This window comes from Molossus molossus, unplaced genomic scaffold, assembly GCF_014108415.1.
Source record: "Molossus molossus isolate mMolMol1 unplaced genomic scaffold, mMolMol1.p scaffold_m16_p_2, whole genome shotgun sequence".
Taxonomy (NCBI): Eukaryota; Metazoa; Chordata; class Mammalia; order Chiroptera; family Molossidae; genus Molossus; species Molossus molossus.
Genome location: NW_023425355.1, coordinates 97208189 through 97221388, shown reverse-complemented (window position 1 = coordinate 97221388; position 13200 = coordinate 97208189). Strand labels below are relative to the sequence as shown.

Below are 13200 nucleotides of genomic sequence, written 5' to 3'. Positions count from 1 at the left end.
GTGCTTTCACAGGTATAGACGGACTGAGCATGGTTCCACAGGCATGGGAAGAAAAGTGAGCAAAAGTGTGGATACTAGAGGTGGGGAGGTGAAGAGTGTGTTTGAAGGTACAGTGAACAGAGAGGCTGGGTTTTCAAGAAGGTTCCAGAGCCCTGGCCAGTTTGGCTCAGCGGTTAGAGCATCGGCCTGCGGTCCGGAGAGACCCGGGTTCGGTTCCCGCTAAGGGCACGTACTTCGGTTGCAGTTTGTCCCTGGCCCTGGTTGGTCGTGTGGGTGGCAGCCACTCGATGTGTCCCTTCACGTCGATGTTTCTCTCTCTCTCTCTCTCCCTCCCACTCTATCTGTACAAAAAATGGAAAAATATCCTCGGGTGAGGATAAAAAAAAAAATAAAAAAAATAAGAAGGTTCCAGAGCAGGAGGAAGGGTCAGAAAAGGCCAAAAGACAGATAGCCCCCCCCCCCCACACACATACATCAACCACCCCACCACAAAGATACTAGGGGACGTACAAAGATGGACAACAGCACAGAAAGAAAGACACACACACACACACACACACAATCTACATACAGAGACCCACATGTAGACACATCTAAAAACCCCCAGGGGCTCAGACAGAGCCAAAGTGACACACACCCAGGCATAAGGGAACATACAACAACATATACAGACTCAAAAAGACACACATGGATATAGACACACACTCAGACATACACAGGGACAAACAGAAACAAGAACATTAAGATATACAAAAACAGACCCACAGGGACAAAGACAGCCAGGCAGTCAGGCACATGCGTGCATTCACGCGCGCGCACACACATACAAACATACACACACACACACCACAACCACATGGGAATACAGGCAGCCCTTCCCTTTTCCAGTTCCTTGATTACTGTTGAGGGCCTGACTACCTCCTCCCTGTGTCTCTGGACCTAAGGCCAGAGAAGGATGGGGGTGGTTGCTCCACCCCTGGGAGGGGCTGGGGACTTCAGAGGACAGGAAGGGAAGGGAGTGGAGCTGCAGCTGGGAGCACTGGGGGCAGTAATTACCCAGTGCTGGGGCTGCCACGCTGGCTAGGATTTCCCTCCCAGAGAGGACAAAACCACTAGGGGATGGCCCCTGTGACCCCTGCTATGTGTGACCCCAGGGGCCCCGACATCCACCCACCACCCCTCCCCTCTCACCAGAGGCCTGGTCAAAATTGAGAGTTGGTGAAACAGATTCTGAAGGAAAAAGAGAGACTGGGACAAAGACAAGGAGGAAGAAGACGAAAACTACAGAGACCTGAAAAATCAGACAGCCAGAGAGGGACACAGAGAGCGCAGGGACAAGTCGGAAGGTGGACAGAGACAGTGAGGGATGCAGTCCCAGAGAGGCAAAGGGGCAGGGACCAAAAGGGCAGGCAGGGACCATTTGTTGAACATGGTTACAATGCGCTATGAGGGCTGAGGGCTTTCCCGATGGCATTTAGTCCTTACGACACCCTAGGTGATGGGGACGATAACCCCATTTTCTAGATCAGAAAACCGAAGCTCAGAGAGGTGAGGCGACTGGCCTGAGGTCACATGAAGCTAGAAAGAAAGTGGCAGGGCTGGATCTGGGGGACTCTCACCACCGCCTGACCCTGCCAGAGCTTGGGGGCGCCGACAGAGATCTTGGAAGGAATTCACCAGACACCAGGCAGCGAGATCTGGAGGCTGGAGCCCCTAAGAGATGCACAGTGAGAGACCCACACCGTCCCTGCCCGCTCCCGGCTGCCCGGGGTGGGGGAGGGGCCGTGTCCACACCTGGAATGCATTAGGCGGGGAGGCCCCGCCTAGGGGAGCCTGCTGAAGCTGGAGGGGGAGCAGGGAAGGTGAAGGTAAAGGCGAAGGCGGCGGCGTGGGCGGCAGCGGGGCCTAGCAGGCCCGGGCGGAAGGGCTTCCATGCCAGCTGCAGCTCCTTGGGGCCAGCCCTGCCAGTCCTGTCTCTCCCGCTTTCTTTCTCCAGGCGCCTTCCGTCCATGACTTAACCCCTTCCATGCACAGGCCACGGGAAGCGCCCCGAGGGCCAGAAGCTTCCTGCATCGGGCAGAACCTGCTGCCCCCTCTCTGAGCCTCATCCCCACACCTGTGCCCCTCACAACCCTCCCTCCCTTACTCTGGGGCCCCTATGGGCACAGCTGATGCCTACTGGGCACTGACACCTAGCTGCCCTGTCTTCAGGCTCATCAGACTCTGCACCCTAAACCACACCCCTACCCCAGCCCCTGGAGGGCTTCTCCTCCTGCCTTTCCCATCCTAGGAATGGCACCTCCATCCACCCAGCTCCCCAAGCCAGAGGCTGAGCTTTCTTCAGGACTCCCCTCTCCCTAAACTCACACATCCAGCCAGACCCCAATCCTGCAGACTGGACTTCTCAGTAGCTCAAGAATCCATACATATTTTTTTTTTTCCACTCCAGCCTAACTAACTTTTCTCTCCCATCCTTGTAGCCTTCTACAAGGCACCCTCAACACCTCAGCCAGCTTGTGAAAACACAGTCCCCTTCAATTCCTGCAGTGCTGGGAAGGGCTCCCTTTGCTTTGCCTCCAGGGTGAACTCCAAACTCCTGAGCATGGGGACAAGTAAGGCCCAGCTCAGGAACACTTCCCCACCCCCACCCTTCAGCCACAATGGCCTCTTGTCTGTTCCTCGAAAGTGCTGTCTTCTGCCCGGGGCTTTGGCACATGTCATTCCTGTGGCCCAATTGGCTTTTCTGCTTCTCCTTACCTCTGGATTCCAATTTTTTCCTTCAGATCTCAATGCAAGTGTCCTGGTTTCCTTGCCCGCCCCCTCCTCATATGTTCCTGCAGCAATTGTGCTTGGAATTAGTTGTTGCCTGTGTCTTCCCTGCTAGAGAGGAGCACGAGCAGAGGGGTTGTGCCTGCCTCCTTGCCATCCATTACCTCTAACAGGGCCAAGCAAATAGTAGGTACTCAATAAATGCTTGTGAAATGAAGAAATGCCCTCCTTTCTCTCCTCTGTCACTCTGGCTTAACCAACCGCTCACCAAGTACGTATACACTCCATTATGCCAGACAAAGGAGATGACCAGGTCCGACTTACAAATGGGGAAACTAAGGCCTGGAGTGCAGTGAACCAATGGCAGAGCCAGGAGTGCTGAGGCCTTTCCACTGCAGCCCTGCAGCCTCGTCTCCAGCCCTGTGTGTTTTGAGGCATCTTTTGGAGGTGTGATACCTTCTAGTTCCAAGGAACTTGGTATTGGAGCCAGGAGAGGCTGGACTCACTGCTCCAAGGATATCTGCTCTCTCCAGATGAGGGAACTTAACTCTGTGGGGCTGGCCAGTGGGAGATTGTGCTTCCTGCCCTCATTCCAGACAGGTCTTAGCCCCACCCAGCCAGCGTCTGGCCAGCTCCACATCTGCCTAAGGCATTTAGCTAACTGGCCCCCAGAAAGGCAGGGTTTGAGTCTGTCTGGGGAACTGTTAGCTGCCACTCCTCCTTGAGGCAGCAGGTAGCACCAGCTGGGCCCTGCCCCAGGGACAGAGGCACCTGAAAGGGCAGAGCAGTTGGGGTGCCAACCATCTGCAACTTGGAAACCAATTCTTTTAGTCCTGAGGAAGTCCTTTTCCCAGCTACCCAGAGTCCTTACATTTTGTTGGGTGTATTTGGAAGGCCCCAGCTGAAAAGGAACCAAATTTGCGCCTTTTCTCAGACATTCCCCTAGAATCTCAAACTGTGGCTCTCCAAAAATCCCCAGCAGAGCCCACCGCCCCCTCCTGTTATGAGTCCTCTCTTCTCACCACAAGCATCCCCCTCTATGGCCTCTTAGGATGCCCTCAACATGAACACCTAGGGGGCCACAGGAATGGACTTGATCAATGTGTGAAGTGGTTTTCAGGAGTACTCCCTCAGTTCTTCGCAGTAGCCACTACCCTGGGTATACGTGAAATGGGTCTCTACTTTATGCAAATATGCTTTAAAAACAGCCCCTTAAAGGCATTTCTAAGGCAAATTTTGGGCAGGTAATGAATGTTCCACCAGATCCACCCAAGCAAGCGTGACCGCTACCTCGCTATCCATGTCTTCAAGGATGGGACTAGCCCCTGGAACCATGCACGCTCACCCCATGAGTGGCTGTGTGGACCACGGTATGTGCTGGTGGTGAGACCTCCCAAATATCTCTGGTCAACATCTCTCTGCTGAGTTTTCCAACCCTACTGGCCACCTCCACCTGGGTGTCCTCCCAGGCCTCTCAAACTCAACATGTCTCAAACACAATTCAGTATCTCCCCCTCAACCTGCTCCTGCTCTTACTTGTAGATGGCCCCACTACTACCCACTGGACTGATTCTGGACTTCTCCTTCTTCCTCAGCCTCTGTATCTAAGCCACCACCAAGGCCTGCCCATGTTAGCATATCTCTCAGATATTACCCCCTCACCTGCCACTGCTGAAACCGAAGCTACCATCACCTCTTGCTGGGAGGACTGCAACCCCCACTTGCCTGTCTCGCTGCTCCCCTACCATCCACTCTCCCCGTGCAGCTATGGGGCTCTCTCAAACACTCACATCTGAGTACATCATTCTCCTGCTTCACAAACTCTTCAAGGGTTCCCCCTTGCCCTCAGCATAAAGTCCCTTTGCCAGCCTTCTCTCTCCACTCCTCCCTATACCTGCCCCAGTCCCCAGGATGCCCCATGTCTCAGTGCCTTTGCTCCCACTGAACTTCTGACCTAACCTGCCCTCCATGTTCCTCCTAGCTCTACAATCCTAGCTGACACCTCTCCAGAGCCCTTCCTTAGGACCAGGCCCTGTGCTGGGCACTGCTGATGCTAGAATTTCCTCTGCCGAGAGTCCCAGAACTGCAACCTTCCAGCTTGAACTGCCAAATGGTAGCCATTTATGAGAGCTGGGCATAGAGGGTAAGCTGAGGCAGCTAGTGTTTGTGTGTAAGTGGGTGAAAGGTTAACTCACTTCCTGGAGCTCAGATCCCATGCTTCCTTTTGGGGTTGAGAGTGAGTGAGGCCCACAGAGGGCTCCAGGGAGAGCGCCTCAGAGAGGAGCCCGATGCATTCTTCGCCTGGTCTCAGTGATGCCGACTCTCTTTAGGACCATGGATAAGCTGCTTCTCTGAGCCTTCCCTGCTCCAGCTGGGAAATGGGCTTCACCAGTGGTTCCTACTCTAGGCCATGCATCAGAATCACCTGGGGAGCTTTGAAACTATTCCTGAGTTACAACCCCAAGAATCTGGAGCTCTGGTGGGGAGTCTGGGAATCACATTTATTTTTTCAAAGTCAACAGGGATTCTGATGCTTACCCAGTTTGGGAAACTCAGAACCAGAAGGTATCTAGGGTATTTCCAGTTCCAATTCTAAGTCCTGGAGTCTCTGAGGATGCCCCAGGCTCCAAATCAGAAAGAGCCAGCCCCTCTTGCTGCCCCCTTCAATTGGCTCAGTCCTTCTACTATCCACGAAGAAACATCCGGTGCAACTCTTTCGACTGGGGTTTGGTCAGGCCTCAAGTGACGCCCCCTACCCATCATATGGAAGGATATTCTAGGCCTCAACCCGGAGAAATAGGGTAGGGTTCCTCCCTGCCCCAATCTCTATGAGCAAATCGATACCTAGGAACTCCTTTCTGACTCTCTCAAGACCCTCTCTGGCATCTCACTGGGCTGTCTCAGTAATTAATGAAGCCATAGGTTTTATCAATCTGGGAAATGGGCTTATAAACAATGGCCCCACCCCCCGACCAGGAATCAGGGTAACTAAAAGAGAAAGCACTTCAAAGCAGTTCAAGGCTCTTCACATGGATAAGATATAAATATTTTTAAAAGCCCCCTATTCAGGATGGGCCACTGTATCCTAAGGATGGTGATTCATCAAGGCCTCAGCAGTCTGAGAAAGGAAGTCGGCAGGCACACAGAAATCTTAACATGTGGACTATGAATGTTTTAATTGAAGCTCAGGACACTCTCTCTCTCACACATACACACCTACACACACACTGTACAGCCACCAACCCTGTCCTCTCTGGCCAATTATAGGTGAGTGCTGTGGAGAGAGAAGCAAGTCACTTGTGCCTACCCCTGGGCAGGCTGGGCAATGGGGGAGGCGGGCCTCTCACGCCCCGTGCTGCTGTGAATCACATGGTCCAGCACCCGCTTTGCCAGGGCCTGAGTAATTCCTCCGCCTCCTCTTCAGAAGGTTTTTCTCTTATTTAAAAATTTTTTTTATTCTGCAGGCTTTGCAACCAGTATCTCATAGATGCCTCATGGCATTCTCTAAATGAAGAAATTGAGGCTCAGACAAAGGAAGTCACTCACCCAGGGTCACACATTGAGTCAGTTATGAATGGTTAGATGGGAGGCCAGGTCCTTCCCTGACACCCTTCATAGTCCCAATCCTCATCTTGGAGTAAAAAAAAAAAGACACCCACCAATTACAGAGGCAGGGACTTCATTGGGAAAAGGATCCTGGAAACTTTTTTGGGGAGGAGGGGAGTGGTTCAGGGTGGGTATTGTGATGGGTAATTTGGAAGGATTGGTGGAGTGGGAAGGCAACTCAGAATCACCACCGTGTATTGATCAGAAGCCAAGGACCAGCATTCTACATGCTGCCCAGCTACTGACTTGCAGACCAAGAATATCTGGAGGGTAGGAGTTCAGCTGTCCTTCTCTTAGACAATAGTTCCTGAGGGTCTACCATGTGCTCCCTTTGAATTTGTTCAGTCATTTGTTCAACAAGGATTTATTGAGCACCTACTGTGTGCCAGGCACTGTACTAGTCTTGGGGAATACAAGAGTGAACAAAACAGATCCAACCCCCTTGCCCTCACGGAGCTCACATTCTAGTGGAGGGAGATGGACAATAAACAAGTAGACACATACAATGAGATCACTGCAGACTGTACTAAGTACAAGGATATAATAAGTGCACTGGCAACTGCAAAAAGACTCACAAGTGGCCCTACCTAAAGTGGTCAGGGAAGGTCTCTTGGAGGAGGTGACATCTGAGCTGAGATCTGAAAGATGAGGAACAAGCCAGGTGGAAAGCAGGGGGAAGAGCTGCCAGGCAGAGGGAAAAGCAGATGCAAAGGTCCTGAGGTGGGAGAGCTTGTGCCATGTTTTGGGATCTGAAATAAAGTGCTGTAGTAAAGTGGATGAGTAGCCTGCTCCATACAGTGTTGGTCTATCAGGGGGAGTTTGGGAAGCAGCAGGAGAAACATGTGGGGCAGTGGTTAAAGGCCTCTTGTCAGCAAGATATCTCTAGCCCACACCAAGGGAGCCCCTGAAAACTACCAGAGGTTCCATGACTAGCCCAAGGTCATAACAGTAGCAAGGGATCCATCTTGCCTGTGTTTTATGCTTCACTACTGCTACTTGGTGCTGGGCCACAGTCCCAAAGACCTGTGGAGCCTGGAAGCTCAGGTTCACATGGGGATGTCCCCAGATGGGGAAGGCCTGCTGGACTTCTCAGGCACTCAGGTCTGTGCAGTACAAAGGCCTCTCCAGGCAGTGATCTGTGACCTGACCAAGAGCTGCTCCACTTCTGCAAATCCAAGTTCAAGCACCCTGATTTCTCCTCACAAGCAACCGTGTAGCCCTGCAGCTCTCCAGCTCTGCTACAACTGGCTTATGCTTGCCCTTACCTTTCTGCTGTCTCCCTACCCACCAGCCCCTCCAGCCCTCCCCTCCAGCTTGACCCCAAGGCTCACCTCTTCCACCTTTCTCTCTCATCAGCACCTTCTATTCCCTCCTTCCCTTGTTCTCCCGCCACACACACCTGGCAAAACCCCAACCTTGGATCAATCCGCCATCCCTCTTTTTTTTTTTTTTTTTTCCACTCATACTCCAGAGCTGCTGAAGAGTACAGGAGAAAATCACATAAGCAGAAGACTTGGCATTACTTACATGGTCTCCAACCTCAGTTTGGGAGAAACAGAAAGACCACAGATTTTTGACTCAAATGGATCTGGTTTTGAATCTTGGCTCCACACTAGCTGTGTGACCTTGGGCAAGTTACTTAACTTCTCTGAGCCTCAGTTTCCTCCCCTACAAAATGGTGCTAATGATACCTACTTCACAGGAGGCTCCTGAAGATGAAATGAGAACCCATGTAAAGCACCCAGCCCAGTGCCTGGCACAATGTAGGCGCTTGGCAAATGGGAGGCTCCTTTTCTCCTATTCCCCCAAACAAACCCTGGTTCCCCAACCAAATCCCCTTACTGCCTTGCAATCCTGCCCCCTTTTCTCGGAGTGCTCCCTCTCCCATTAACCTCATCAGAGAGAAGGGGGTTGAGGGGGCACAGTAAACAGAGAAAGGACTGGGGGCAGAGGTTGAAAAGAACTGGATGAAGGCCTAGGAAGGAGGGAAGGGGTTGGAGTTTGGGAATACTGGAAGGTCTAGGCTGAGCGGGCCGGCCCCGAGGTGGAGCTTGGAGAGGCCGAGAACAAGAACCCCTTCCCAGTACCAGGCCCGTGGCCGGGCTCCCATGCTCTCTGGATCACTCACCAGGCCGGGGCTGCGAGCCCTCCAGGTGGTAGGAGAAGCGCAGGGCCCGGTGGTGCTGTGGACTGGGGCCGCAGGGTAAGACCCGGGGGCCTGGAGTAGCACCGAGGCTGGCTTCCGAGGGTCCGACAAACTGGGGATCCAGGGGTCCGCCGAGAGCCAAGCCTGAGTCCCTGGGCACCGGCAGTCCCGGCTCCAAGACTCCAGGGTCCGAGTCGGCACAGGCCGGTGGAGCGGCGCCGGGGGGGTTCACGGTCGGGTGTTCGGGCTCAGAAGGCCCGGCGCCCCCCGGGGCTCGGTGGCCATGCATGGTCCGGGCCTGGGCGCGGGGCTCCGGCTCCCCGCCTGGCTCCAGCTCCTGGGGTGGAAGCACGGGCGGAGGAGGCCCGGCGCCCGGCAAAGCAGCGGCTTCAGGCTCGGGGGCGGGGCTGCGGGCTCAGCCCCACTGCGGAGCCTCGAGTCCCCAGCCCGGGTCCGGGCCAGCAGCCGTGGCAGCGGTGGCGGTACCAGCAGCAGCCGCGGCCACCGCCGCTGCCGTGCCAGGCATCGCCGGCCCGGGCCCCGCGCGGGGAGTGGGCTCGGCCGGGCCGGGGGCCCGCTGGGGAGCGCTGTCTCTGCGGCAGCGGCCGGGTGAGGGTCGGGGGCTGCGCTGGGCGCGGGCGCTCCCGCAGGCGGCGAGCCACTTCCGAGGCCTCGGGGCGAGTCGGTCGGTTCAGAGAGCGGGTCTCTTCTTTCTCCCCGAATGGGAATCGATCTGGGCTCCCCTGGCTGGTCGGAAAGGGTTCTTCTTCCTCCCGCCGCAGCGGAGGCTGGGGGGCGGAGGGGAGAGAGGGGAGGGGAGGGAGGGAGAAGAGGACGACGGTGGCGGGGGGCGCGCGTGTGCGCCTCGCGCTTGGGCTGCGGGGCTCGCCCTCAGCCAGTCCCTCCGGACGATGCTCCAGCCGCGGGTGCAGGGGAGAGGCCAGGGCCTGGCTCCACTGTCCTCCCCAGCCTCGGCCTGGGTCTCCGCGGCGGCGGGCGGGAAGGAGCCGGGGGAAGGGGGGTGGGGAGGCGGGAGCAGTCTCTGAGGCAGCCACAGGCACAGCGGCGCTGGGACCCAGTTACCCGGGCCCCAGTTACCCGGGCCCCGCCCCCTCGCAGGGATTGGCTCTTGGCCACGCCCCCTCACTGGGGCCCGCCTCACATCTCGCTTCGACCGCCTCCAAGTGCCCCCCCCCTTGAAAATTCCCCCTTCAGCCTGCCTTCCCTATCCTTTCCCGGTCCCACACAGGCAAGTCTCCTGGCTCAATCCCCCAGACCTTCCTTTCTGTCCCATCTCAGGTCTTCCTCCCTCCACTTGTCCTTCAATCTCTTTTCCAGAAGCTTTCCCACATGTTCCAGAGTTTCCTTATAGCTTGGCTTACAGAGGACTTGTCTTAGATACTCTTCACTTTTGCTCAGACCGGACCTCATGGTCGTTTACTTCGCCCCTTTCTTGCCAATGGCCTCAGTTCCCAGGATTGTCGCATACGCCTGGCAACATCCCAACCCTGGATCAGTCCAACTATCAGCCTTTTCCATGCCTGTGCCCAGGCAGCTAAACACTGCTGGAGAAAACTATCCAACCTCACAAATTTGTGCCACTATAAACTCTAGGTTCTACCAGGTCCTCAGTGCTGACCTACAACTCTACTGTGTGTTCTAGGCAGCTCCCTTCCATGTTCCATAGTAGCGGTTTCAAACCTCCCCTCTCCTCAAATGCCCAACTTCTCCATCTGCCCCCTAACCCTCAGCAGATGACCCCATCTCCTACTTCTCAGAGGAAACAGAAGTCACCAAAAAGGACATTTTTGACTTTTTGCCACCCAACCTACCGAGTCTGTCCCTTGCTCCTTCCCATCAGCATCTAAACATACTCAGGTCTCTTCCATCTCAAAACAAATCAATAATTACCAAAAAGACTCCCTCTCCAACCACCTCCCTCTCTTCTCTCTATAAACTTCTCAAAAGAGTCGCCTACATTTAACTGTCCTAATTTTCCCACTTCCCACTTATCTTTCAGCCCACTCCAATCTGCCTCCATTACTTGCCTGGTACTGCTCTCTCAAGGTCCGTGTGGCTTGTGTCACTAAATCCAACAGAATCTTTTCAGAGGTAATCCTACTTGACTTTTTTGGAAGCATTTGACCCTGGTGACCACTCCCTCCTCCTGAAGCCACTTCCATGACACCACACTCTCATTTTTCTCCTTCTTTCTTGGTAATTCCTTTTTACTTTCCAGGCTCTTCTTTGTCCAGCCTTTAAATGTTGGTGCTCTATAGGGCTTTGGCTTGAGCTCTCTCGTCTTCTTTCTCTACCTTCTTTCCTTCAGTTACCACATTTGCTCCCATGGCTTCGATTATCATCTCTTTGCTGATGACTCCCAAATTGCTACCTCAAGTCCAGGTATTTCTCTGACCTACGCATTCAACTGGCTACTAGACAACTCTATCTGAATACTCCAGAGACACCCAGAACCGCAGCTTCTCCCCAACTCAAGGCATTCTCCTCCCAACCTGTTTGTCCTTCTTTGTATTTTACCTTAGTGATTGACTCCAGTCAAAGCAAAAACCTAAGCTACACCCCTATTCTTCTCTCCGCCCCCCTGCAATCACCAAGCCCTGTCATTATTACCTCATGACTATCTCCCAAATTGATTTATGTAGTCTCTTCATTTCTGCTGCCACTTCCCTAGTCCAGGCCAGCACCATTTCTAACCTGCAGTGCTGTCACCACCTTCCCATTTCAGTCTTGTTCCCTGGAACCTATTCTCTACTCTGTAGACAGTTGATATTTTGAAAAAGTATATCAAATCATATCACTTTCATGCTTAGAACCCTTCCATGAATCCCCTTTGGCTCAAAAGAAAACTTACCTTCTGCAACAGGGAAGGTTAAGCTGGGCTCTGCATGATCTGGCCCCTGCCAGCCTGGGCAGACTCCATGCGAGTGAAAGCTGAAATTCATAGACTGTCCTTAGTCTCTCTAGCCTCTGAGTCTTTGCATATGCTGTGGCCTCCGTGTGAAACTCCCTCCCCATCTCCCCAACTCCACTTCTTTTGTTCTTCAGATCTCCACTTATTTTATGAATGTCTTTGGAGCACACACTATGGGCCAGGAACCATGTGAAGCACTCATTATGCAGTAGTGAATAAGACAGACATGAACAAAACTGTGGTGAATGACCTTAGCCCTCACATTATAGTCTGGTGCTGGAGGGACCACAAAGTAAATGCACATAATTACAACACATAAGCGTGCATAATTACAAATTGTGATAAGGCTATAAAGGGACAGAACAGGGAGATAAGGAAGAGAATAATGGGTAGGGGCAATTTAGCTTGAGGGGTCAGACAAAGCCTGATATTTAAGCTGAGACATGAAGGAGTGGGAGTTAGCAGATGATGAGTGGAGGCAAAAGTGTTTCAGGCAGAGGACACAGCACGTGGGAGGGCCCTGGGGAACGGTATACTTAGGAACTGTAGGAAGGCCAGTATGGCTGGAGCATGGTGAGCTGAGGGCAAGAGGGGTGGAATATGAGGTTAAAGAGATAGGCAGGAGCCAGATTACATAGGGCTTTATTGGTAAGGAGAATGGGTCTTATTCTATGAGCAACAAAAAGGTATTGAAGCAGTACTTTTAAATGTAGGTCAACTTGCAGAAATACTTGAATCAATTTGAGAAAAGAATAGAAAATATCAAAAGGTATCATAGGTTCACCAGGAAAGGTATGTTTCATGAAATTTTTGTTTCAGGTTGTATCACAGATGAACTGAATCGTGATGAAATAGTACTTCTTTTATACATAAGTGCTGAATACATTACACTGAAAGGTGTTAAGCTTGGGGTTGACATGGTATAGTTAATGCTTAAACATTTTACTTTGGCTGCTGTGGACTGTACTGGAGGTGGACAAGATTAGGAGCCTAGTGCAATCATGGTGGTGAGTGGACTAAGGCGGTGGTGTGGAGATGAAGAGTGGTAAACAGATTTGAAAGATATTTAGAATTGAAAAGGCTTGGTATGGTGGCTTGGGGGTGGGAGAGAAAGGGAGAAAGCAAGGATGCTGCTCAGGATTCTGGTCCTATAGAGCCAGGTCATTCACTGAGATGAGGTAGACAGAAAGAGGGACAGGTTTTCAGGGAAGATCAAGAGTTTAGTTCCACATGCCACTGAGATCGCCAAGTGGAGAAATCAAGCCGGTAGCAGTACATCCCAGGGGAGAGGTCAGGGTTTCAAGTATAAATGAGAGTTGTCTGTATAGAGATGGCATTAAAAGCCATGAGAGAAGTTAGTCTGAAACAGCAAAGAGAAAGGAACAGGATCCTTGACTGAGTGCCAAGGAACTCAAATGTTAGCAGTTGGGTGAAGAAGCAGGAGGTGGCAAAGAGACTGAGAAAGAGGTGAAGAGATAAGGACACACTAGAGGGTGTGTTGGTGATGTTTCAAGAGTGCTGAGAAGTCAACAAGATGAGGATTAAAAAGGGTCCATTGGACGGGACAATATGGACATTGGTAACAACACTGATAGACGTAGTTGTGGAGGAGTGGTGGGGGTAAACACCAGAGTGAATGAAGAGTAAACAGATATGCCACTGATGGGAGTGTAAAGTGATACAACCAATCTAGAAAAAGTTGGACATTTTCTAGTAAAGTTGAATAATGTGCATATTCTACGACTCA

The 13200-nt window shown here is 52.6% G+C and overlaps 1 protein-coding gene across 1 annotated transcript in view; it reads right to left on the bottom strand.

Moving 5' to 3' along the window:
• The window catches only part of FGD1 (FYVE, RhoGEF and PH domain containing 1), a 44038-nt gene extending 34436 nt beyond the window's left edge, over positions 1 to 9602 (bottom strand). The window contains exon 1 of the mRNA XM_036271508.1: positions 8504 to 9602. Within this exon, the coding sequence (XP_036127401.1) occupies positions 8504 to 8810 (307 nt within the window). The 5' untranslated portion in view covers positions 8811 to 9602. The remainder of the gene's footprint in view (positions 1 to 8503) is intronic.
• Between the last annotated feature and the right edge of the window lie 3598 nt (positions 9603 to 13200).